Source organism: Phocoena sinus, chromosome 9 (assembly GCF_008692025.1).
Source record: "Phocoena sinus isolate mPhoSin1 chromosome 9, mPhoSin1.pri, whole genome shotgun sequence".
Classification (NCBI taxonomy): domain Eukaryota; kingdom Metazoa; phylum Chordata; class Mammalia; order Artiodactyla; family Phocoenidae; genus Phocoena; species Phocoena sinus.
The window spans coordinates 13,279,164-13,304,721 of record NC_045771.1 but is presented as its reverse complement, the minus strand read 5'-3'; the positions used below and the strand labels follow the sequence as shown (position 1 = coordinate 13,304,721).

Below are 25,558 nucleotides of genomic sequence, written 5' to 3'. Positions count from 1 at the left end.
TTGTGGTATGTAACTTCTAAAATGGCCCCAATGATTCTCACCTCTTGGTATTCATGCCCTTGTACAACCTCCCCTCCTTGAGTGTGGGCTGGGTTTACTGAGTTGCTACTGAATAGAATATGGCAGAAGTGATGGGATGTGACTTTTAAGATTAAGTTTTAAGAAGACCATCAACTTGGGCTTCCCGGGTGGCGCAGTGGTTGGGAGTCCGCCTGCCAATGCAGGGGACACGGGTTCATGCCCCGGTCTGGGAAGATCCCACATGCCGTGAAGAGGCTGGGCCCGTGAGCCGTGGCCGCTGGGCCTGGGCGTCTGGAGCCTGTGCGCCACAACAGGAGAGGCCACAGCAGTGAGAGGCCTGCGTACCGCAAAAAAAAAAAAAAAGAATACCGTCAACCTAAGTGTCCATCAACAGATGAATGGTAAAGAAGATGTGGTATATCTGTAGATATACCATCTACAGATATCTATAGATAGATATACAATGGAATACTACTCAGCCATAAAAAAGAATGAAATTTTGCCATTTACAACAATACAGATGTACTTGGAGGGCATCATGCTTAGTGAAATAAGTTAGAGAAAGACAAGTACTGTATGTTATCACATATGTGGGATCTAAGAAACAAAACAAGTGAATAAATACAACAAAACAGAAACAGAGTCACAGAAATTAGAGAACAGACTCATGGTTACCAGTGGGGAGAGGGAAGGAGGGGGTCAAAGTAGAGGTAGGGGATTAAGAGGTACAAAATTACAGGTAGGGGATTAAGAGGTACAAACTACTATGTATAAAATAAATAAGCTACAAGGATATACTGATCAGCACAGGGAATACAGATTTAAAAAAAAAACAGACTGTGGCTTCCACCTTAGAAAGTCTCTCTCACTCTCTTCTGGATCTTTCATTCTGGGAAAAGCCAGCTGCCATGTTACGAGGTGGCCCTATAAAGAGGCCCATGTGAGTGAATCTGGAACTGGATCTTCTGAGGCTTGCAACATACACGTGAGGGATCACAGAATTAGGTCCTCCCTCAGTCCAGCCTTGAGATAACTGCAGGCCCGGCTGACACCTTGACTGCAGCCTCATGAGAGACCCTGAGCAAGAACCACCAAGCTAAGTTGCTCTCAGATTCCTGACCCACAGAAACAGAGAGATAAATGTTTGTTGTTTTCAGCTGCAGTAGGTAGCTATTGCTTGTCTTGCAGATATCTTCCATCTGTGCCTTGCCTTTTACCCTCTTACGGGGATCTCAATAGGGGTTCTTTTTTTTTTTTTTTTTTCCTGTACGCGGGCCTCTCACTGTTGTGGCCTCTTCCGTGGCGGAGCACAGGCTCTGGACGCGCAGGCTCAGCAGCCATGGCTCACGGGCCCAGCCGCTCCGCGGCATGTGGGATACTCCCGGACCGGGGCACGAACCCGTGTTCCCTGCGTCAGCAGGCGGACTCTCAACCGAGTTTCTATTTTTAATATAGTCAAAACTTCATCAATTTTTATGGTGTTTTTCAGTCTTAAGAAACCCTTCCCTGCCTTGAGCTCATAAAAGTATGCCCCCTCTTTTAAAAAGCTTTCTGAGTTTGTCTTTTTGTATTTAACCTTCAATCCACTAGTAATTAATTTTTATGCATATTAAGAGGTGAGGGTACAGCTTTATTTATTTAATACAATAAGCAACTAATTTGCCATTAAGCATGCATCCACCCACCTACCCCCATAAAAGCATATAAAATTCATTAGCAACCTCTACTTATATAGTATCACCCGTCATTTTGTTATTCATCTTCTTTTTCTTATAGGCCTTTTTCTTATAGGCCCCTAAGACACCCCTCTTGCTAGGCCTCAAAACCCATGCCTGTGGAACCCTCAAAGTCACTCCCTTGCTCCCCAAGGTCAGGTAACTGCTCTGGACATCACTCAGCAACAGATCCCCATCCTCTTCTGCCTTTCTAACAAGACTGTAATCCAACTGACATTCTTAAAGATCTATTTAAAGAAAAACCTGTCTACTTCTAGGCTTCCTATCATTAAAAGAAATTAATAAAAGGAAATATAAACAAAAAACATATACAACGAGGAAAATTTTTAAATATAAAAAGCAGATACTAAAATTAGAGTGATAAGTTTGTTGGCAGTCCTGGCACTCATCTGATATTTTAGGAAGTGGTCTGTTAAAACCCTCAGATATCTCTAGAAGTAAATTTGAATGTGACCTTTGGTGGGAGCCACATGTCATATTCACCAAGGTAATAACCAGGTCCCAGCAGTGCCTCACATATAGCAAGCATTCAAATTTGTCGGCTGAAAAAACGGATTAAAGAAGTTGTCTCATCTTACTGTTCTTTAAGGATATCATGGCAATCCTTGCCTCTTTTTACTTCAATAGAAACTGTTAATCAAGTTGTCAAGTTCCACAGAAAAACCTACAGAGGTACGGATTTCAATAAAGTTACTCATCAATCTGAGAAAAACTGACAGTTTTACCATTCAGCCTTCCAATCCATCCTCAGCATAGGGTATGTAACTCCATTTATTTAGGTCTTCCTTTATGTCTCTAAATAAAGTTTAATTACTTGTCTTTATAAAGGTCTTACACATCTTACATATTTAGAATTCAGTTTAAGTATCTCCTTTTCTAGAAAATCTTTCTGTCCTCTATCCCCCGCAACTATTTTGGGTTATATGCTCCTCTTCTGTGATTCCTCTGCACCTGGGGCACACTTTAAACATAGTATACTGTCATTAATTCTTGATTTATTTGTCTGCTTCTACCACTAGACTATAAGCCTCTAAAGGACAGGGACTATCATTCATTTCTATATCACAGCACCTAGCAACCAGCACAAGGGAACTCAATATTTTAAAACTTTAAACAAAAGAATGAATAAATATAACCAATTAATGTAAAGTATAAACTGTCATAAGGAAAAGAACTACCATTTATTGAGTACCTTCTATGTGCTGGGCACAATAATATGCTTAGTCCTTAGATGCATTACCATCTAATTCTAAAAGTAAATAATCCTTTGGATACAGTGGTTAAGAATCTGCACTTCCACTGCAGGGCATGGGTTTGATCCCTAGTCAGGGAACTAAGATCCCACATGCTGCGATTAAAAAAAAGAAAAATAGCAAACGTTGGTAAGGATGTGGAAAAATTGGCAGGCAAGAATTCTACCACTGAACCACCAATGCTTACAGGATGTGGAGAAATTGGAATTCTCGTTGTTGGTGAGAATGTAAATAGAATGCCGGTGGGAAAAGTTTGGCGGTTTTTTTGATACATGTCACCACAAGGATGGAACTTGAAAACATTTAAGCTTAGTGAAATAAGACAGGCACAGAATGACAAATAATGTACGATTTCACTTATATGAGGTACCTAGAATAGGCAAATCCATAAAGACATCAAGTAGAATGGAGGTTACCAGGGGTTGGGAAAGGGAGAATGAAGGAATTATTTTTTAATGGGTAGTTTTTGTTGGGGATGATGAAAAATTGGAGGTATAGATAATGATGATGGTGATACAGTATTTTGAATGCCACTGAATTATATACTTATGAGTGGTTAAAATGACAAATACTATGTTATGTATATGCTAACACGAATTTTTAAAACATTAAATCATTCCTTGAGCCAATAAAAATTCATTAATCAGGACCCAATGCAGAAAAGAAAAAAATACATTTCACTTAGATATCGCAACTAGTAAAGCATTAAATACAAGGACTAAGATGCCTATCATTCAACATATGGAAGGACTGGGAATAAGGAGCAGCCACTGAACTAAGGAGTTAAAGGATACACTGCAAGTCAAAGGTCCACAAACTGTTTGCTACTACTGCTTCTACATATCCATGAAGCTTGTAAACACAGGAATGCTCAGTCCAGACACCTCAACTGCTTCTATTTACTCAGATTTCACAACTCTGCTAACCAGCCAGAACAGCAGCAAAAAGAAAGCTTCCCTGTCCAATCTGGCTTCCAAATTGTGGGAATTCATCTAACTGAAAGAACCTAAACTGCATCCACATTTGATGAGAGGGAGTTCAGGAAATGCACTGTACTTCATCATTTGTAAGATGTTAAAGCATTTTGAAAAAGTGAAAATTGGGATGCATTTTACAATCAATAGCATATCATGGTTAACTAGCAATATTTTATTTCAGAAATGCAAAAGTAATGGTGAATCTAAGAATCAATTACATCTTAAATTTAATGAATAATGTAACTTTAGCTCCCAAATTTAAAAAAAAAGCTCTAAAAGCTCTCCAAATAAAAACATGTTCTCATATTATCTTCTAAAATATTTATATTTTTGCATTTCACATCCACGCATTTAATCTACCCAGAATTTGTGAATACTGTGAGGTAAAAATCCAAATTTATTTTTCCAGCACCATTTATTGAAAACGGCATTCTTTTCTAATTTCCAACAACTATCTGTCATATATCAAGTAACCTATAAGTATAGGTTTTATTCTGTTTTGTTCCACTGGTCCTCCATCTATCACTAGACTACTGATGACAATGTCTTAATTACTACACTTTGTAATGTCTCAAGAACTGGAAAAGTTAGTCCTCCCATATTGCCTTCTTTGAGAGTGTCTTGGCTACTTTGGCCCTTTTTGGATTTTCCATATAATTTTAGAACCAGTTTTTTAAGTTCCACCGAAACAAACAAAAACCTTACTGTTTTGATTGGAACTGTATTAAATATATAAATCCATTTGGGGAGAATTATATCTATGCAATATCAAGTCGATCAACCCATGTAAATACATGGTATTTTGCTCCAAACAGTAGGTCTTCTATAATTTATTTCAACAAGGCTCCTATAAGTCTTAGACTGTTTTTTAGACTTATCTCTGAGTACATATTTTCTATTCTATTGTGAAATTATACTGTTTTAGATTTTCCTTTCCTATTTGCTAGAATATAGTAATAAAAATGATCTTTCATTTTCCTAATCAGCAATCTTGTTAAACTCTTACTGTTTTTAACAATTTGTAGATATTTTTAGATTTTCTAAATACACACTCATGTTAAGTCTGTGAATAGTGATAGTTTTATTTCTTCCTTTCCAATTCTCAGGTTTTTAAAATTTCTTTTTCTTGTTTTAGTGAAGGTCACGACTTTTAGTATAACTTTGACTAGAAGTAGTTATAATGGACAATCTTGTCTCTCTCCCAGTCTCAGAGGGAAAGCTTTCAATATTTCAACATTAATTATGAAACTTGATTTTTTTAAAGTAGATACCCTTTATCACATTAGATTTGTCTCAGGTTTTATGATTAATGAATGCTCAATTTTATCAAGCACTGTTTGCAACTCTTCAGCAGATCATATGTTTCTTCTCTTATAACCTGTTAAGATGGCAACACAAACATAAATTTATTTTTCTGGTATTAAATCTTACATTCCTAGGATAAATCCAACTTGGTCAAAATGTACTTGTTTTATTTAGATAGACAGATATCCTAATATCCTGTTTAGAAATTTTACATCTGTGTTCATGAATGGAAGTAACCTGGTAATTTTCTTTTATCATTTCTTCTTGTCTTGCTTTGGAATCAAAGTTGTGCTAACTTTGAAGAAGTTGAGAACATTTTCTCTCTCGCTGGTCTCTGGAAGAACATATGCAAGACAGAAATTTTCTTCCTTGAATGAATGGTAGAATTACTAGTTTTCTTTGGGGGAAAGCTTTGACTACTGGGTTTTTTTTAAAGATTTTTTTTTTTTGATGTGAACCATTTTTAAAGTCTTTACTGATTTGTTACAATATTGCTTCTGTTTTATGTTTTTTGGCCGCGAGGCATATGGGATCTTAGCTCCCTGACCATGGACTGAACCTGCACCCCCTGCACTGGAAGACGAAGTCCCAACCATTGGACTCCCTTGACTACTGGTTTTAAGCTGTGATACTACTTTCAAGTTTTCTGAATATTCTAAGAGTCAGCTTTGGTGTTATTTTTCTAAGAATTTGTCCATTTCTGTTAAGTTTTCTAATTAGTTGGCTTAAAGCCATTCATAATTCTGTCTTAATCTTTTAAAATGTCTTTAGAGTATGTAATGATGTTCCCCCCGAGCCCCCTTCTTTATTGCTCCTTGCTCTTGGTTATTCTATGACTTTTTTCTTGATCACTATTCATTCGAGATTTATCCATTCCTCTTTTTAAAGAATCAATTCTGGCTTTGATAATGTTCTCTACTGTATGATTCTCCTCTGCATTATTTGTTTCCTCCTTTATTTTCTAGGTGTTTGTCAAAATTAAATTCCTGTGATAAATGGATATTGAAGTTGACAATTAATGAGATTTCTTATTTCGTAGTTGTACACATTTAAGACTCTGAATTTCTCTCCATGCATTATTTAGCTGCATTCTATAACTTTTTAATTTTGTTTCCGTTGGGGGGAGTGACTGTTATATTTATCAAAACTTTTATTCTAATAGTACACCTATCTATCCTTTCCTTTTCCTTTTCCCTGCCCTTCTTTCCTTTACTATGACATTGATTTGTTAGGAAAAAACATCAATGTATACTGTAGAAAGTCCCACTTTCTGGATTTGGTTGATTGCTTTCTCATGGGTCACTTACCTTGTTCCTGTATTTCCCATAAGCCAGTAAGATCCAGAGGTTTGATTTAAAGATTTGATGAGATTCAATCTTTTTTTTTCCAATCAAGAATCTTTCATAGCTTGGTGCTGGGTATTTCCTACTTTTTTTTTTGTCAAGATCCTTTACATGTAAGGGACATAACGTCTGATTATCCCGTTTTTAATGATCCGAGATTGATCAAATTCCACAACTTGACATCAAAATTTTGTATTCATCCAGTTCAAGGTACTTTCTAATTTCCATTGTGATTTCTTCCTTGATGCATGGATTAATTCAAAGTAGTTACACAATTTATACACACATGACGCTTTTAAAATTACCCTACTGACAATTTTTAATAAAAATGCATTATGTAAAGAAAAGATGCTCTTTTTATTTCAATCTTTTGAAATTTGTTGAAACTTGTTTTAGACCTAGTATACAATTTTCCCCCCAAATATCCATATGTGCCTGAAAATGATGTGTAGTCTTCTACCACTGGGTGCAATAGGTTCTATACATCAGCTGGGTTAAGTTTGTTCATTGCGTTGTTCAAATATTTTAAATCCTACCTAACCTGTCTGCTTCTTGTATCAAGTAATGAGAGAAATGTTTAAAAACATCCCATTAAGACTATAAATCTGTCTACTTCTTGTAGTTTTGCTAATTTTTGCTATATGTATTCTGAAGCTATATTTCAGGCTATCCTATATGATTAAGATTATTAAATCTTCCTAGTGAATCGCTCACTTTACATTTTGATGGGACTCTCCTGATTGCCAATAATGCCTTCTGCCTTAATGTCTACTTTGTCTGATATTAATATAACCATACCATACTCACTTTGTTAAAATATGCATGATCTTACTACAACTTTTACTTAGGTCCCAGATAAACCCCACATAACTAATTCTTTTTTTAATTTGGTCTAACAATCTTCAGCTTTTAAGTGAAACATTTAATTCATTTAGTACTTAATGTAATTGGTGCTATGTTCAGATTTAAATCTACCCATCTTGCTTTGTGCTATTTGTCCTACATGCTCTTTGTTACCTTTCTTGCTTTCTTTGGGATAAATTTTTTTTTATTCCATGTTTCTCCTCTCCTAGAAGTTATAAGTCTAGGTTTTGGACTCATATTTAGCCTAGAAATTAAAACATGCAATTATCAGTCAAGTCAATTAATACACTTTCTCCCAGAAAACAGAAGATCTCAGAACACAGCCTTCATTTGTCATATATTTTAATTAAGGCCTTACTAATATTTTATACAATGTTTAATTCAATTCATCCACATATTTGTCACTCTCTTTACTCTTCATTCCATCTTATACCTCAACCTTTATTTGGAATCCTTCTGCCTGAAGTAGAAAACTAAATTGCCTTCAATTTTCTTTACAAAGGGCTGATGGATTTTGTTCAACTAGATGTTTATTTTGCCCTCATCCTTGAGGGGTATTTTTTTTTTAAGTATAGAATTTATAAGTATAAACTGGCAGTTATTTGGGGAATATATATGATTTTCTGTTGAGAAGTCAGCTGTCAGTCCACGGTTGCTCCTTTGAAAGAAATTCTTCCTCTGGCTGCTTCTAAAGTTTTTCTCTTTGTATTTGGGTTTATGCCGTTTCACTATGTGATCTGTCTGGGTGCAGACTGCTTTTTATTTATATTGTTAGAAATTCACTGAGCTTCTTAAATCTATCAACTGGTTTCTCATCAAAACCAGAAATTTTTCAGCCAGAAATACCTTTACAAATATTACCTCGGTATCAATCTCTTTCTTCACTTTCTGGAGCTCTGATTTAATTATGTTAGATCTCACTCTCTTGCACGCCACTCAACGTCTCCAATATTTTCCATATCTTTGACTCTCAGTGGCGCATTCTGGAAAGTTTCTTCTGCCTTATCTTCCAGGTAACTAATTCTTTCTTCAGCTAGGCATAATTTGTTAAATTTTCCCCTTAGGTATATTTGGCATAGTTTCATTTCTGAAATTTCTATTTGGTTTTTATCTCTCATTCCCTGCTTGCCTTCAAATATGTCTTTAATTCTTTAAACATAACAAAAAGCAACTGTTTTAACTTCGAAATTTGCGCTATCTGAGAATTTTGTGGGTCCATTTATGCTCTCTAGTTCTTATTCATAGTGCCATTTCCATGCATGTTACTGTATTTTTCTTTTTAAAAAAATTACCTCGAGGGACTTCCCTGGTGGCGCAGTGGTTAAGAATCTGCCTGCCAATGCAGGGGACATGGGTTCAAGCCCTGGTCCAGGAAGATCCCACATGCCACAGAGCAACTAAGCCCGTGTGCCACAACTACTGAGCCTCCACTCTGGAGCCTGTGAGCCACAACTACTGAGCCCACGTGCAACAACTAGTGAAGCCCAAGGCGCCTAGAGCCTGTGCTCTGCAACAAGAGAAGCCACACAATAAGAAACCCACACAGCGCAACGAAGAGTAGATCCCACTCGCCGCAACTAGAGAAAGCCCGTGCACAGCAACGAAGACCCAATGCAGCCATAAATAAATAAATAAATTTATGAAAAATTTAAAAAATAAAAAACTTACCTCGAGGTACATGTACATAAAGAAAAACCACAATTATATATCAATTATATTTCAATTTTAAAACTACACAAATATTAACTATATTACTTGAATTCTACATCATATTTCATATAATTTTGGTTTCTTTTTTTTTTTTTAAACTATGCTTGGTTACTTGTGACAATGTACTGTTCTTTGTCCCTGAAAAATTACTGGTGGCAATTCCTTCAGAATGAAGGGGACTTTCTCTACAGATGATTTGCCTTTCCTTTTGCCAGACCTTGGGAGTACTACCAGCTGGAAACAGGAACCATAATAAAAGGGTCCCTGGATCACCCAGGCAGGACAAATCTAACTGCCAATCAGTGTGAGTGAGGGCTAAAACTATGGTCACAACTTGAAGAGTTTAATTAATTTCCTTTTTCTTGCCCTGCTCCAATCAACCCTATAATCCCCTAGATATTGTAATTGGTAGACAGTTCTCTTTCACCCTTAACCTAATGATGAAGTTCTTGGGTACCATCTTCAAATGGAGTTGTTCTCTTTTTGACTCTCATTCTGGATGAACTCTAAGCCTTGAATTCTGTCCTCTTCACCCCCATGAAGTCCACCAAAACTAAAGCCCAAATTCAAACAGACTGGCAACTGCCCCTAGGGCAAAAGCTACGTCATCATCTACTTATTTCTTTGGGTTTCTGCTTTTTTTCTATAATTTGGCCTGGGAACTCTCCACCAACTTTTCAGCTCTTCCTTCTTTAAGATTTTTAAAAATAATTTTCCCAAGATTTTTAGTTGTTTTCATCAAAAGAGTTTGTCCAAATAACCCAATCCACCATTACTGAAAACAATTCAATTTCCCCCTTTTATGACAACCATTTTGTAATACTTCTTGAAATTCAGTGATAACGTACATAAGCACAACTTTAAAAGTCAATATAATTCCCTAATTGTACTTTCAATCCTATGAAAGAAATTAATTTATAATAAATAATATTTACTTCAAAATGTGAAAGCAATTACTATAATAAACAACATAATGAGGGCATCAGGTGCTTGCATCTATACACAGAATCACTGTGACTGTGGTGGTTACAACTATAGACTGAGGGAAAGAGTGTTTGAGTCATCAATTACTGTACGAGTGGCACTGCCATCAATTATGTGATTTTCTGAAGTGGTAAAGAACTCTTGATAAAGTTCTGATTGAAAATAATATTCCTCCAATTTACGTGACAACTGAATTCCTGAAGCTTCTGGTGTACTCTATGAAAATAATGCCTCAAAAAAACAAAAAAATAATAATGCCTCATACATAAAACAAAGTTAGTTTCTAAGCTCACATCATTACGATCACTTTTTTCCCTACATCAAAGTCCAGCAACTCATTCTAAGTCATGTGCTTATTTGAACAATTTTTAAATGTGCAGACTGTCTGGAACACTGTGGGATGGCTGACTTCCCTGGTCCTTGCTCATTAAATGCTAGTAAGTACCCTTTCCCCCCATCTTTGTAAAAACCAAAACACCTCCAAGTATTTAAAACCTTTCCTCTGGGGAAGAACTGCCCACATGCAAACCCTCTGGCTATAGAAAACACAGAGATGTACCACCAAGCTCTCCCTTCATGGAAGGAATTGCTGCCCAGCTGTGAGTACAGTCAGCAGACAGCCTCCAAATGTCACCTCCTTCAAGGTCCACCTCAACTGCAGCCCATATCTAGTGACCAAACAAGGAGAGGTATAAAGGCCCAGCCATTCTGCTCAATGTGGGACTGACAGGCAATCTCTCACTCCAGAGCTCCATGCTGATAGGCAAAGGTTTTGTGAAGCCTGCGTCACAATACAACTTTGCTGTCTGCTCAATCCTGCACCGTGCCTCTTCCTCTCGCAGGTATTGATTTCGAATAAACATCTTGCACTGCAAAAAATGTCTCAGTATCTGCTTTCAAAGAACCCAACCCCCAACAGCGGCCTAGTATAACATCTGACTACGAAGTCTTTCTCTAAACATTTTTTGTTTGACCTCTTCCCATCTTGAATCTACCCTACAAACACTTACCAACTCAATCATCCTCAAACACTGCTTTTATCATTTTTTATTTTAAATCTCCACTTTCATCCCACGGCATACAATATAAAGTTAAAATTTTTTTCAGTCTATCACTATTTTCCACAATCCAGCGCCATCAAATTTAGCCAAATTTTATTTTATACAATTCACCCAACTATACTCAGATTGTTCTGTTCCTTCAACAAAACTACCTTATGTATTTCCATCTCTAATTTTTTTCAAATTCTACTCCCACTGCCTATTACATCCGTTTTCCTTCCTTCTACCTGCCTAGGTTAAACACTAACTTCCATCAAGACCTTATTAACCTATAATAACCTTCCATGTCTGAACTCCTCCTGCATTTATTGTTCTCCATCACCCGCTCTGATACTTAATCACATAATGCCACGTGCATGCCCGCACACTCAGTTAAGAGTGTTCTTACCTTTCAGAAGTCTTCTTTTCCCTCCAAGAGAAATCTTAAGCACAATTCCAATACATTAACTTACGAAGTGTAACTACTTTGGCTGCAGCAGAAACTGCCTCCCTAACCCCCCAAACCTTTCACTGAGTTCTTCCTTGCCACACTCCCCACCCCTGAGAAAGTCTTTGAGGTAACGTTACAGCACCCAGGTGTTCATTTCTAAAGAGGAAAACAAAACCAAAAACAACCTAGTTTTACAGGACTGAAGAACTTAGGGCTTCAAAATAATTCTGAAAACAAACTGGAAAGCTGTGGTTAAGAACAAAAGTCTAGAGAAGAAAACTGCCACATTCCAGGTGAGTGAGAACCATGTGGACTAAGAGCACTGAAAAAGAATGCAATTATTTAAGTAGGATTAAGTACTGTTGGTAAGAAGCAATGAGAGAATAAATATGAAACCCACACGAGCCTTGACTACTTATCTATTTTCCTGAAGTATAGCTGATTTACAATGTATTAGTTTCGAGTATACAGCAAAGTGATTCAGCTATATGTGTATACATACACATAATATATATATATTCTTTTCCAGATTCTTTTCCATTATAGGTTATTACAAGATACTGAATATAGCTCTCTGTGCTATACAGTAGGTCCTTGTTGTTTATCTATTTTATATACAGTAGTGTGTATCTGTTAATCCCAAACTCCTAATTTATCCCTCCCTCCCCCTCTCTTTTCCCCTTTGGTGACCATAAGTTTGTTTTCTATTTCTGTGACTCTGCTTCTGTTTTGTAAATAAGTAAGCCTTGACTTTTAAAAGGTCTAGAACAAAAAATAAATAAATAAAAGGTCTAGAACTGTACTGATCAAGGTAGCCACTAGCTAGGTGTGACTAAATTTAAGTTAATTTAAATCAAATAAAATTTAAAAGCCAGTTCCTCAGTCCTACTATACACATTTTAAGTATACAATAGCCACATGTGGATATACTGGACAGCAGGGAACATTTCCATCATGACAGATATTTTGACTGAACAGTGCTGGTCTAGAGGGAGTAGACAGATACCAACAAAAAACCTATAATACAATGAAAGTAAAATGATATAGGTATACCTCAGGATGCTATAAAAGCACAAAGTAGAAGCACCTAACTGGGCCTTGGAAAGAGGTTAAGGAAGGCTTCCTACAATAAGTGAACTAAGTCTGAAAGGTTTGGGGGATGGGTACAGGGAAGGAATCTATATTTCAGGCAGCAGGAAAAGCATGAGCAAAGACAGGTCAAATTTGGAGAGTTTTTAAAAGAAAATAACAGGATAGCAATTGCTTCATTATACAGTATAAAAATTAGACTACAATGGTGGGGATGCTATTCTATATAGACAAAACAATAAATATTCAAAAAAATTTCAAGAAAGAAAGAATTATTTTTAAAAAGAAAATTAGCAACCAGACCTCTCCAAATTTAGCTTACATTCATAGCAGGATAATGGCAGATACTTCATGAAGAAGTAATAATTCATGTTCTATTTCCCAATGCTTCTGTTTGTGAGTCAAAATGAGAATGACTCATATCAATTATTAAATTGCTTTGGCAAGTTACAATGAACTTTGACCTGAGGACAAGTTAGGAGGCCCACAATGCTGTCTGGACATCAGCAAGTAAAATATTAAGTAACATAACCTAATATTGCCTATCAATTTCACTATTTGTTCCTAGTCCATTCACTCTCACATGCTCCCTAACAACTTTTAACACCTTCATCTTCCTCCTTACAACACCATATCCCCAAGACTTACTCTTCACTGATAACCTCGAGTCTTACTTCACCGAAAAAAAAAATGAAGCAACTGGAAGAGAACATGTACAGATTCCCAGCATTACATCTATCTACCTATCAGCATCACTATTCCACATATTCTGCCTTACCACTTATTATCAAAGGTAAAGTGTCTATGCTCCTACTGAGAGCCAACCCTTCCACTTGTACACCAAATCCCTCTCTCTTTTGCCTCTTCAGACATTGCTCCAGCAATTCTTCTCTCTCTCCTGAAATCACATTTTTACTCCCTAATGGTTCATTCTTACAATACAGGCCCTTATTTTTTTCATCAAAAAAAAAATTCCTTGACCCCATCTCCTTCACTACCTATGGCCCCATTTCTCTTTTCCCTTTATAGGAAAAGTCTTCACTATCTTCATTTTCCCTCCTCTTCTCTCTTAATATCACTCAATCAGAATATCTCTCTCAGCATCTCCTTGTGTAAATCATCAATACCACCAATACCTTAACTAGAGTGATAAATTCTTAGTCTTTATCTTACTTAACATAGCAGCAGGAGGAGAAGGATCAAGAGTTGCCAGTGAAAAGCAAGCAGCATATGAATGGCTATGACATAGAATAGTTATGACTTTATGACTAAACTTTTCTCTCAAATAGCCATCCATGATAACCAATAACCAAAAGTTTGATTCATAAATTCATGTAGAAACTTAAATTAAGTGCCAAACTCAGTAGTAGAAAATCATCTGCAATAGAGTTACCAGAAGTTACACTGAACTAAATTCTTATGTATAATGAGACTTAAGATTGTGTAATTTATTATTAACATGAGAATACATGTGCAGGAAGAATATATGGGTAGAATATTTCAAATCTTAGAAGAAAGCATGTAAAAACTAAGATGCAATTAACATTTTCAGTGGTTGTAAAACAGGAATGTAAGGACTATACTGAATCATAATGTCTTTCCTATCTGAAGGTCTCTGACACCATTCCCATGGAAATATAGTAATATAATGTGTAAAAAATGAATTGAGTTATTTAGGAATAATTCACAATAGTTCTTTAACTTTTTATAGTAAAAAAAGTTACAAAGGCAATAATTGTTTGGGATTCATAGAAAGGTAGGATTTTTTAAACATAATAAATGGGAATTAAATTATCTTCATACAACATTACCAGAAATTATGCTAATAAGAACACTTTAAAAATAAAACTCTCAAATTAGTAACTGTTGTGGGCTTTTCCCTCTATGCTACAGACAGATTTCTAAGTAGAGAGTATAAACTTTAAAACAGACGAAATGGGATTAGATCCAAGGTGACAAAACAAAATGAACAAACAAAAAACAAGGGTTCTAATAACTATTTACAATGTTACTGCTGGGCCTAGTAATCCTCTTTAATAGAGCACATCTATAAACTCAAACAGAAATTTACTTTGCAGGCTTCCCTGGTGGCGCAGTGGTTAAGAATCTGCCTGCCAATGCAGAGGACACAGGTTCGAGCCCTGGTCTGAGAAGATGCTACATTCAGCGGAGCAACTAAGCCCATGCGCCACAACTACGAGCCTGCGCTCTAGAGCCCGCAAGCCACAACTACTGAAGCCCGCATGCCTAGAGGCTGTGCTCCGCAATAAAAGAAGAAGCCACCGCAATGAGAAGCCCATGCACCGCAACGAAGCGTAGCCCCTGCTCGCTGCAACTAGAGAAAGCCTGCGTGCAGCAACCAAGACCCAGTGCTGCCAAAAATAAACTAATTAAAAAAAAAAAAAAAGAAATTTACTTTGCAAAATAAGTTCTGTAATGTAGCAAGTACAGTTTAAAAATCCTAGGTCAATGGAGGAACAACCCCAAGCAGTATTTTAAACTGTTTCAAAATACCTATTTAAGGGAAGTGACTAATTCAAAGCATCCTAAAATTTTATTTAATTTAAGCTGTTCTGGAAATAAAAAGTCAAATTTTTCTGGTGTTATTAACTTAAAGGTTATATATTTAGTGAAAGAAAAAACGTAAAACAAGAGTAGAGTATTTCTTAATTTAAACACAAGGCATCTTTTACAATAAGGAGATGCATACTTTTTTTTAAACACACTAATTTTGGAACAACAGTTGAAAATAGTCTCCAAAATGTTATGGTTCTCTCTCCCTGTAAGTGCCATTTCCAAATCTGCAAGGTAGCCAAATACAATTAGACTACTACTACTTACAACATGAACGAAAGCCTGAACAGTGTCTACCTTCCCAATTGTCACATGACCCTGTACTTGTGAGATATTCAAGACTTATGCTCATTTTTAAGACTTAAGTCTTCCTTCCTTCATAATGAAACTTAAAAAACAAAAAAATCAGGAAACATGTTCATAATTATTAAGCAAAAATCATAACTAGAAATACCATTTTATATGGTAGGGAAGCCCTCCAGGCTAAGCAGTGAAAAGCTACTACCATTGTAATTTAAAACAAGGTAAAGGGTCCTATGGGTCCAAATGAAAAAGGCAGAAATATGACCAACAACCATCATATGCTTATCCTTAGTAACAACAATTTAATGATGCCTCTAAGAGTAATAAAGGTGCTAATTCCGGAACATCACAGAACATGACATAGGTTTCAAATGGAAAAACTCATGCTGAAGATGGAAAATGACACAGCTAGTATTATAAACTAGTATCCCCCACCACCTGATTGACATTTTCCACGACTTTTTTGGTGAATAAACATCTTAGCGTATTCACTTTCACCTAAATGTATCCTGATTACAGTTAATATTTTTGAAATACGGTGGGAAAAAAAGACATTGACTTTTTGGTGCCACCTATTAGGATATCGCCTTCATTTCTTACAAAAAAATTAATTTTGGATGAAATATGTTTCTTTACCTGTCACTTTTCACAACCTTTCCACCAAATGATTCAAGATAGGGGTGTGTTAACTATATACCACAGTGAGTCTTAAGCTTTTTTTGAGTAGAAGACACCTTTAAGAACTGGAAGCAAATTATGTACCCTGTCCTTTCAAAAGACAATAGCACAAAAAATTTTTAAAATCAAATTTTAAAGTTCTAAAAATCCTATGAACTGGATCTACCTAATTTTAAGACTGAACTATAGGGACTTCCCTGGTGGCACAGGGGATAAGACTCCGAGCTCCCACTGCAGGGGTCCCGGGTTCAATCCCTGGTCAGGGAATTAGATCCCACATGCATGCTGCAACTAAGAGTTCGCATGCCACCACTAAGGACCCCACGTGCCGCAACTAAGGAGCCAGTGAACCGCAACTAAGATGCAGCGCAACCAAATAAATAAATATTAAAAAAAAAAAAAGACTGAACTGTAAAGCAATCAAGACATTGTGGTACCAAAGACATATATGTCAATAAAACAGTATAAAACTCACAAACATAATCAACTGATTTCAATAAAAGTGCCAAGGTAATTCAACAGAAAAAGGTTAGTCTCTTCAAAAAAGGTGAAACTGGACATCCATATGAAAAGGAATGAACAAACCTTAACCCTTACCTCACAATACATATAAAAAATAACTCCAAATGGATGATAGACCTAAATGTAAAAGCTAAAACTGTAAAACTTCTAGAAGACAACATGGGAGAAAATTTTATGACCTTAAGTTAGGCAAAGTTATACTGGGTAGGACACAAAAAGCATGAAACCTAAAAGAAAAAATTGATAAATTGGATTTCATCAAAAATAAAACTTCTAGGGCTTCCCTGGTGGCGCAGTGGTTGGGGGTCTGCCTGCCGATGCAGGGGACACGGGTTCGTGCCCTGGTCCGGGAGGATCCCGCGTGCCGCGGAGCGGCTGGGCCCGTGGGCCGTGGCCGCTGGGCCTGCGCGTCCGGAGCCTGTGCTCCGCAACGGGAGAGGCCACAGCAGTGAGAGGCCCGCGTACCGCAAAAAAAAAAAATAAATAAATAAAACTTCTATTTTTTAAAGGACACTTAGGAAAATGAAAAGACAAGCCATAGACTGGGAGGCATGTGCAAAACACATATCTGATACAAAGAACTTGTATCTAGAATATGTATATAGTACTCTTACAACTCCATAATAAGAAGGTAAATACAGAATAAAAAGATGTGAATGGATACTGCACCAAAGAAAATACATGGGTAGTAAATAAGCATATATACAGATGTCCAACATCATTAGTCATTAGGAAAATGCAAATTAAAACCACAATACTGCATACATACTAGAATGGCTAAAACTAACAAGACTGACATGACAAGGATAGAGTTTGGAACTCTCATTCATTGTGGGTGGCAACGCAAAATGGTTTCTAATGCTTTAGAAAAGTTTAGCACTTTCTTATAAAGTTAAATATCAATATATACTTACCATACGACCCATTAGTCCAAGCTCTAGGTCCTTACTCAAGAGAAATAAAAACAAGTGTCCACACAAAACCCGAACCCAAACATTTATAGCAACCTTAATAACTGTTGAAAACTAGAAAGAACGCTACTACTCATCAACTGGTAAATGTAGAAATAAGTCATGCTACAAACACACGATACTACTAAACAATAAACTAATTACTGATACAAGCAACAACATGGGTGAATCTCAAAAATATCAAACTAAATGAAAGAAGCCAAATACATAAGACCACATCCTGTATGTTTTCATGTATATGACTTTCTAGGAAAGGCAAAGCTAGAGATCAGACCAGTGTTTGCCAGGGGCTGGAGGTGGGGTGGGGAGGAAAATGAATGCAAAGAGGAACTGGGGAACTTTTCCATCAAAAGTTCTATCTCTTGACTGTGGCAGTAGTTACCTGAGTATATACATTTGTCAAAGCTCATCAAACTGTGTGTTTAAAATGGTACATTACAGTATGTGTAAATTATATCCCAATAAACCCAATTTTTTAAAAGCAGTTATGAACTTTCTATAGAACTCTAACCCACACCTTAATTTCAGAACCTCAAATATGATATACTTAGTCTCCCCTAGACCAGGAGTCTGAAAACTTTGGCCCATGAACTAAATCTGGCCCACCACCTGTTTTTTGTACAGCTCACAAACTAAGAATGGTTTTTACATCTTTAAATGAAAAAAAAAAGAATATTTCATGACACATTCAAATTTCAGTGTCCATAAATAAGTTTTATTGGAACACAGTCACACTTATTCATTTACATATTGTCTATTAGCTGCTTTTACACTGCAATACCATTTTTGAGTCTGTTCAGTCCTTGTGACAGAGAGCAGTTAGACCCACAATAACTAAAATATTTACCACCTGACCATTTACGCAAGTCTGCTGACCACTGCCTTAAACACAAGTTGTTGAAATTTTCTACACAGATTATTACACTTAGGAAGATTCATGTCAGCACAGATCTCCCTTCCATACACAGTAGCTCTAACATTTTAACAGCCATTAAGCCTTTTTTTTTTTTTTTCAAGGAAACCAACAAGTAATGCAGATAAATGAACTTCAATAGTTAAGGTGTAGTGGGACTAAATAGAGCCTTGAGGTAACATCTGAAGAAAGTCCTTGATAGCCTCAAAACAGTGTTTTTCCAACTGTGTGTTGCAACTAGGTGGTTGTCAATTTAATAAATTGATTTTATGAGCAGCTTTTTAAAAAAGAGAACTGAATGGTATAGAAAAATCAGAGTGCACCATATCTAATAGGGTTTCATTCACTATTTAAAAAAAATTTTTTTAACTAAGGTATAGTTGATTTACAATATTATATTAGTTTCAGGTGTACAACATAGTGATGGAAAAATTTTACAGATTATACTCCATTTAAAGTTACTATAGGGCTTCCCTGGTGGCGCAGTGGTTAAGAATCCACCTGCCTATGCAGGGCACACGGGTTGGAGCCCTGGTCCGGGAAGATCCCACATGCCGCGGAGCAACTAAGCCCGTGCTCCACAACTACTGAGCCTGTGCTGTAGAGCCCACGAGACACAACTACTGAAGCCCGTGCGCCTCGAGCCTGTGCTCCGCAACAAGAGAAGCCACCGCAATGAGAAGCCCGCACACTGCAACGAAGAGTAGCCCCCGCTCACCGCACCTAGAGAGACCCCGCGCGCAGCAATGAAGACCCAACACAGCCACAAATAAAAAAATTAAAATAAATAAAGTTACTATAAAATATTGGCTATATTCTCTGTTTTGTACACATTAACTCTTTCACTATCTGAGTATGTATGTGCCAGATGAGGATTAAAAAAATGTACAAAACAAACAAAAACTGCTTCATGTATACAGGTATTAGAGCAACTCAAAATCTGTATTTCTGACAGTGCTAATGTGTTTTTTAAAAACGGTGTTAGATGGGGCTTCCCTGGTGGCGCAGTGGTTGAGAGTCCGCCTGCCGAGGCAGGGGACAGGGGTTCGTGCCCCGGTCCAGGAAGATCCCACATGCCGCAGAGCGGCTGGGCCCGTGGGCCATGGCCACTGAGCCTGCCCATCCGGAGCCTGTGCTCCGCAACGGGAGAGGCCACAACAGTGAGAGGCCCACGTACCGCAAAAAAAAAAAAAAAAAAAAAAAAACGGTGTTAGAGCTCTACAGTAATTGGAAAACCACCGCCCTACAGTACATTTGTTCCCAAAGTGCTGTCAATAACTGCAGCTACATTACAAGAATGAAAATGATGTTTCATTTGATGTTACAGAGCTTCCAGAAGATATAAAGTTAATTGAGTTCAGAGCAATTTTTATATTCTTTATCAAGGGCATTCCCAGGATGCAGAAAGAAATATAATGTTATTGAGCATTACTTTCCCTCTATAAGCATAGTCCTGATATGGGAAGGAACAAGAATAACAGTTTTTTAAGACCAAGAGAAAACATGGAAACCAAAATAATCTCAGAGGGTAGAGGGGGAAAAAAAATAACTGCTTACTGTTAGGGTGGAGGCTGTAGTAGAGTTTCTTCTGACTACTCTGCTAATTATGCATAACAGTAAATTGGGTTGGTAGACAAAAGAAAGCTGAAAAATAAAAACTACCTCCCAGAACATGTCAATGTCTCCACCAAATATTTAAGGAAGGAATGGAAGAAATGAAGCTAAATTTTTGGTTCTTATATTAAGTATCTACAACATTATGACTATGAAAGCACTGCTTATGAAACAGAAAAGCTCCTAAACAGGCTCTTCTATTTTGAATTCAGAAGTTGTATAACTATTGCTGATCCTGACTTTACAGAATAACCAGTGTAGATCAACTGGACAAAGAGAATGAGTAAAGGACTTAAAACAATTCAACTTTTGAGGAAGACAAAGTCCAGTAAGAGCCACTGACTATAAAGGCTTATTTCAAAGATAATTTGAGGCAGAAATATAGGAAGCACAGGAACATACTGAATTTCATAAAAGAGGATTATGACACAAAATGTCCACTAAGTAGTCAGCTAAATTAATATCAAGATGTCAAATTAAAAAAACACACTTTTGCATTTCTAAAGGAGAAAAACAGCTTTATGGTTGGAGAAACACGAAGAACACTTAAGAGCTGTCTCATTCTTCAACAAGGTAAGCATCAAGTCTTAGAAAATGCTAACAAAGCAATGTAGCCTGCTCCCTCCCTTTCTTCCCTACCACTCACAGAACATAGGTTTCCAGTTGTTAAGACCTGATCAGCTTCCTAAACAGGAAAGCCAGAGACAGGGAATCAAGATAAATCAGACTTCTCTAGCCTGTTATCTTAATATAATTTTTCTGGCCTATTATCTAAATACAATTAAATCAAGTTTGCTTTCAGGTTCTACTACATTCAAGGATTCAAGTACTCAGTTCCAACGTTCCTTTCTTAATTCGTTTACTGACAATCAATTCCTTTAATAGTCAGCATATATAAGTGACTGATACCAGAAAAAATTTCTAAATAAAGGAAGAGGTGAGCAGATGCCTAAAGAAGGGAGTTTATTAAATGATAAGAGAGGGCTTCCCTGGTGACACAATGGTTAAGAGTCTGCCTGCCGATGCAGGGGACGTGGGTTCGTGCCCCGGTCCGGGAGGATCCCGCATGCGGTGGAGCGGCTGGGCCCGTGAGCCATGGCCGCTGAGCCTGCGCATCCGGAGCCTGTGCTCTGCAACGGAAGAGGCCACAACAGTGAGAGGCCCGCGTACCGCAAAAAAAAAAAAAAAAAAAAAAATTACAAAACCACATACATTACACAAGCATGAAAAAGGAGTATGTGGATACACACTAAAATGTTTATAGTAATTCTATCTTAGTGGCAAGATTACAGATAATTTTCTAAAACTTTTTGTACTTACATTTTTCTAATTTTTCAATAATAAATGTGCTTTTACTCTGAGAAACTTTTTAAAACCTGTATTTTACTGTCAAATAAGGTAATTCTTTTTTTTTTTTAACGGTACGCGGGCCTCCCACTGCTGGGGCCTCTCCCGTTGTGGAGCACAGGCTCCGGACGCGCAGGCTCAGCGGCATGGCTCACGGGCCCAGCCACTCCACGGCACGTGGGATCTTCCCGGACCGGGGCACGAACCCGTGTGCCCTGCATCGGCAGGCGGGCTCTCAACCACTGTGCCACCAGGGAAGCCCAAGGTAATTCTTTAGACACATTTTTTTCATTTCTTTCCATGCACTTGACAATTATATCTCTTTAAGCGCACAGAAGACAGTTCAATTAAAAGACCACAGTACATTTCAGTTTCCAGTGGATAAACAAATACCAACTTCAAACTTAAAAATTATTTCTTGGAGTACTTTATTCTACCATCCATAACACTGATATCTATATTAGAAAGAGATTCATTTTTAACCCTTTACCCCCCCAAATACATTTATTATAAGTTCCTGTAAGAAAATATGGAGGAAAAACTACTATTCATCATTAACCATTAAAACCTGGGTGGAGGAGGCAGTGGGAAACACTACTAAGTAATTAAAATTCGTTGAGTATCCTTATGGTTTCAAGAGATACTAATATGCTTTCCAGTTATTGCCAATTTAAACTTGAGGTTTAAATTCATCTAGCCTAGAGGTTCTCAAGTATTGATACATGATAACTGCCCAGGAAGTGTGCCAAATAACAGAAATTCATGGCCCTAGCTCTCACCTACTGAATCAGAATCTTCAGAGAGTAGAGCTCAAATAATCTGGCCCTTTCAAATAAGATAGCAGACACTGTACTTAACAAAAGGCTTCTCTATATCATTACAAACTGTTCTAATAACTCTGAAACAAAGTTCTCAACGAAAACAATGTTATAATCAGAGAAATACGATTTCATAACCCATGCCCATTAATTTACCCATTTTTCTAGATACAATTCAATAAAACCACACATGCACTACAGAGTAAAGCAAGCCTAGAGGCACCTGTGCAGAGTAAGACAAAGGCATATCCGATTCATGGAAAAAATAGACAGCAGATGTGACCCCTAGTATTTATCCATTAAAAACAATGTATCCTAAAAATAAATTTCCATGTCAACGGAACAAAGCTGTTTATAAATAAGAAGGAATGTGGAGGTGTGGGGAAGACAAGAGGAAGCTTCAGCAAGTAAGTACCAAAAGCCAGGAAACAAGGCAGAATGAATGGCAACTGGGGACAAGGAAAACAGAATAAACTAGGAAATGGAAGAAGGAAAGAGCGCTACTTAAAATCCAAGAAGTTGGGGGAAATGCACAGATATTAGAGGAAACTGATCTGAGCAGAAATGCAAACAGAACAGTAAGCGGAAAGTGGTATAAAAGATATATATATTCATAAAAGATATATATATGTACGTATACATGAGAAATTTAGATGAGATCAAATGATGGTACAGAACACATCTTGGGCATAGATGGAAGTGGTATAAGAGAATGAAAAACAAATATTATTGTGAACAAACTGATACTGAACAGAGCAACCATATCTAATGAATTTCCAAAGTAAAGTTGATGAAGCAGGAAAAAGAGAAGCGCATTGACTGAAGAACGAGACGTTATGAGAATTGGGAAACAAAATGTAAGTACTGTAGTAGAAAGGAAAGAACTTTGAGCAAAGCCAACGGAGCAAGTCACATTATCTAATCAATAATTGTAAAGCACAGTTATTATACCATATATTATCTCTTTATTTGTAAAGTACAATAAAGTGTATTATTTTATGTAATACAATACCAAACACTAAATGTAATAAATTTTACGTAACAAAAACCAAAATGTAAATAAAGTCATTTGACAAGGTGATAAGAGCCTAATAATGGCTGAGAGAAGCAAGGACTGAAGACGAAAAAGTAAAAGAAAAAAATTGGGACAAAAAGGAAGACAACGGAAAGAAATCAATCACACCTATTTTTTTTTAAAAAAAAGGGTAGAAATAAACAAGGAGGTGTGGATGCACAATAGAAGTGCAAGTGAAACCTGACGGAATCTTGACAGCTTCACGATTCAGAAAGTAAGTAGCTCCAAAGCGTTCAGAAGGATTTGTGACGATAACAACGTTAGCAAGCGGTGAAATGAAGTAGAAGGCCTCAACAGGACTAAGATAAGAGAAGTGCAAAAATGGTCTTAAGTAGAAGCTGAGGTTAGAAGGCAGGCAGGTCCGACCACTGGCAAAGGAGCGGGGCGGCAGAGGGAACTGGGATGGGGGTTACCGGTCGGCGACAGAATACTGACAAACATTAGGAATCGGGGGCCTGAGACCGGGATGGGAGAAAGAACGGAAACAGTGGCATTTAGGGTTAAAAAAGTAAAGACCATCCGCTGGTTAAAACAGGTGAAGAGCAATCTCCCCTAACAAGTAGAGAAGTGTAAGGGAGGGCAGCGGCCTGAAAAGAGGCAGAGTCAGGGAGAGTAGAGAGGGAATGATCGCCCCATCATCACCGTGACCGTGTAATAATTACATACAACGCTAACTCGGGCTGGGGTCCCGGCCCCGGCTACTGACCGACATCTTGCACCCAGATGCCGCCGCCAGCCTCCCCCGCCCCCCCACCCAAAATAAAGAAAACATCCAGCAGACGCGAGGCTGGCTACCTTCAGCCAGCCGTGACCTTCTCGGACCAACCCTGAGTCTCGCCCCCTATTGATAGCCTCCTGCTCCACCACCGCTGCCCGAATCCCTCAAGCCCCAAGTGCGGGCCAGGGAAAACCCCCTGGGCCATCGTGTGTGTTTACGTAGCGAGGAGCTGCATGACGGAGAGGCACAGGAGGGGAATGCCCGTCTCCCAGCCCGCAGCGCCCAGAAGGGAAGGTGGCTGAGGGCACCAGAACCCCCACCGCCACCTCTCTCCCCAAAATAAACACCAGCCAGCCGAGCCCCGAGACGGGAGGGGTGCAGGGCGCGCCGGCACTCACCTCCTCGGGAATGGCCGGGTCCGCAGCCGAAGAGCCCGCGGCGCCGGCCTCGGGCTCCATGTCCCCGTTGAACAGAGCCTGGCCCTGCTCCGCGCCGCCGCCGCCGCCGCCGCCGCCGCCGCTCAGCGCCGCCATCTTATAACCGAGAGCCTGGCCCGAGCGACCGCTGCTGGGCGGGGAGGGGGAAGGGAGGAGGAGGGCGGGGGGAGGCGGAGGCGGAGGGCGGGGGGCGGCAGGGAGGGACGGCCCGGGCGGCGCCTGCGGCGGGAGGGCGCCTGGGCCACCTCGGGAACCGGCCTGCTGCCCCCGGCGCGGCTGAGCCTGAGGGGATTGGGGGAAGGACGCTAAGCGGGGGGCGGGGGCAGGGGGCGGAGACGACTGGAAGTCGCCGCGGCAACGGCGTCACCCGCGTGTCACAGTCGTGACGTCACCTGAGGTGCGTGACGTGATCCTCGGAGCGACCTGGCGCCGTCGTCAGGGGAGGGTATCTTGCCCTTCTGCTCACCTCCCAGCTCACACGTTTCCTCCGCTCGGCCGTTTCCATGGCTCCGATTAATTCTCTTCAACGTCCTAAGCCTGTTCTGTAATGTAGGGTTTACTAGAAGAGGAGGATGGTGTTGGAGAAGAAGTTGAAATCCTAGAGGGAGAAAGACGGGAAGCCCATACTACTTGTGTTATTTTCATTACAACGAACGTCTCCGTGTCATAAAAATAAGACTTGAAACCCCGAGGTAGCAATAGTCAAGCAGAATTTGATAGAAATAGATTTAGGTAAAGACAAGTTACGAGAATGATGCTTGGATCCTTTTCATTAAAGGATTTGGCCTGTTAATAAAGTGGGTCTAAATGGAAGT

The 25,558-nt window shown here is 38.5% G+C and overlaps 1 protein-coding gene across 4 annotated transcripts in view; it reads right to left on the bottom strand.

Annotated features, from left to right (window-relative positions):
* BRAF (B-Raf proto-oncogene, serine/threonine kinase) overlaps positions 1-24,882 on the bottom strand; it is a 162,637-nt gene extending 137,755 nt beyond the window's left edge. For all 4 annotated transcript variants that reach the window (XR_004351379.1, XM_032642648.1, XM_032642651.1 and 1 more), the window contains exon 1: positions 24,705-24,882. Coding sequence is in view for 3 of the 4 variants with exons in the window: in XM_032642648.1 (XP_032498539.1) it covers positions 24,705-24,839 (135 nt within the window). In the remaining variant the exon portion in view is untranslated. The remainder of the gene's footprint in view (positions 1-24,704) is intronic.
* Between the last annotated feature and the right edge of the window lie 676 nt (positions 24,883-25,558).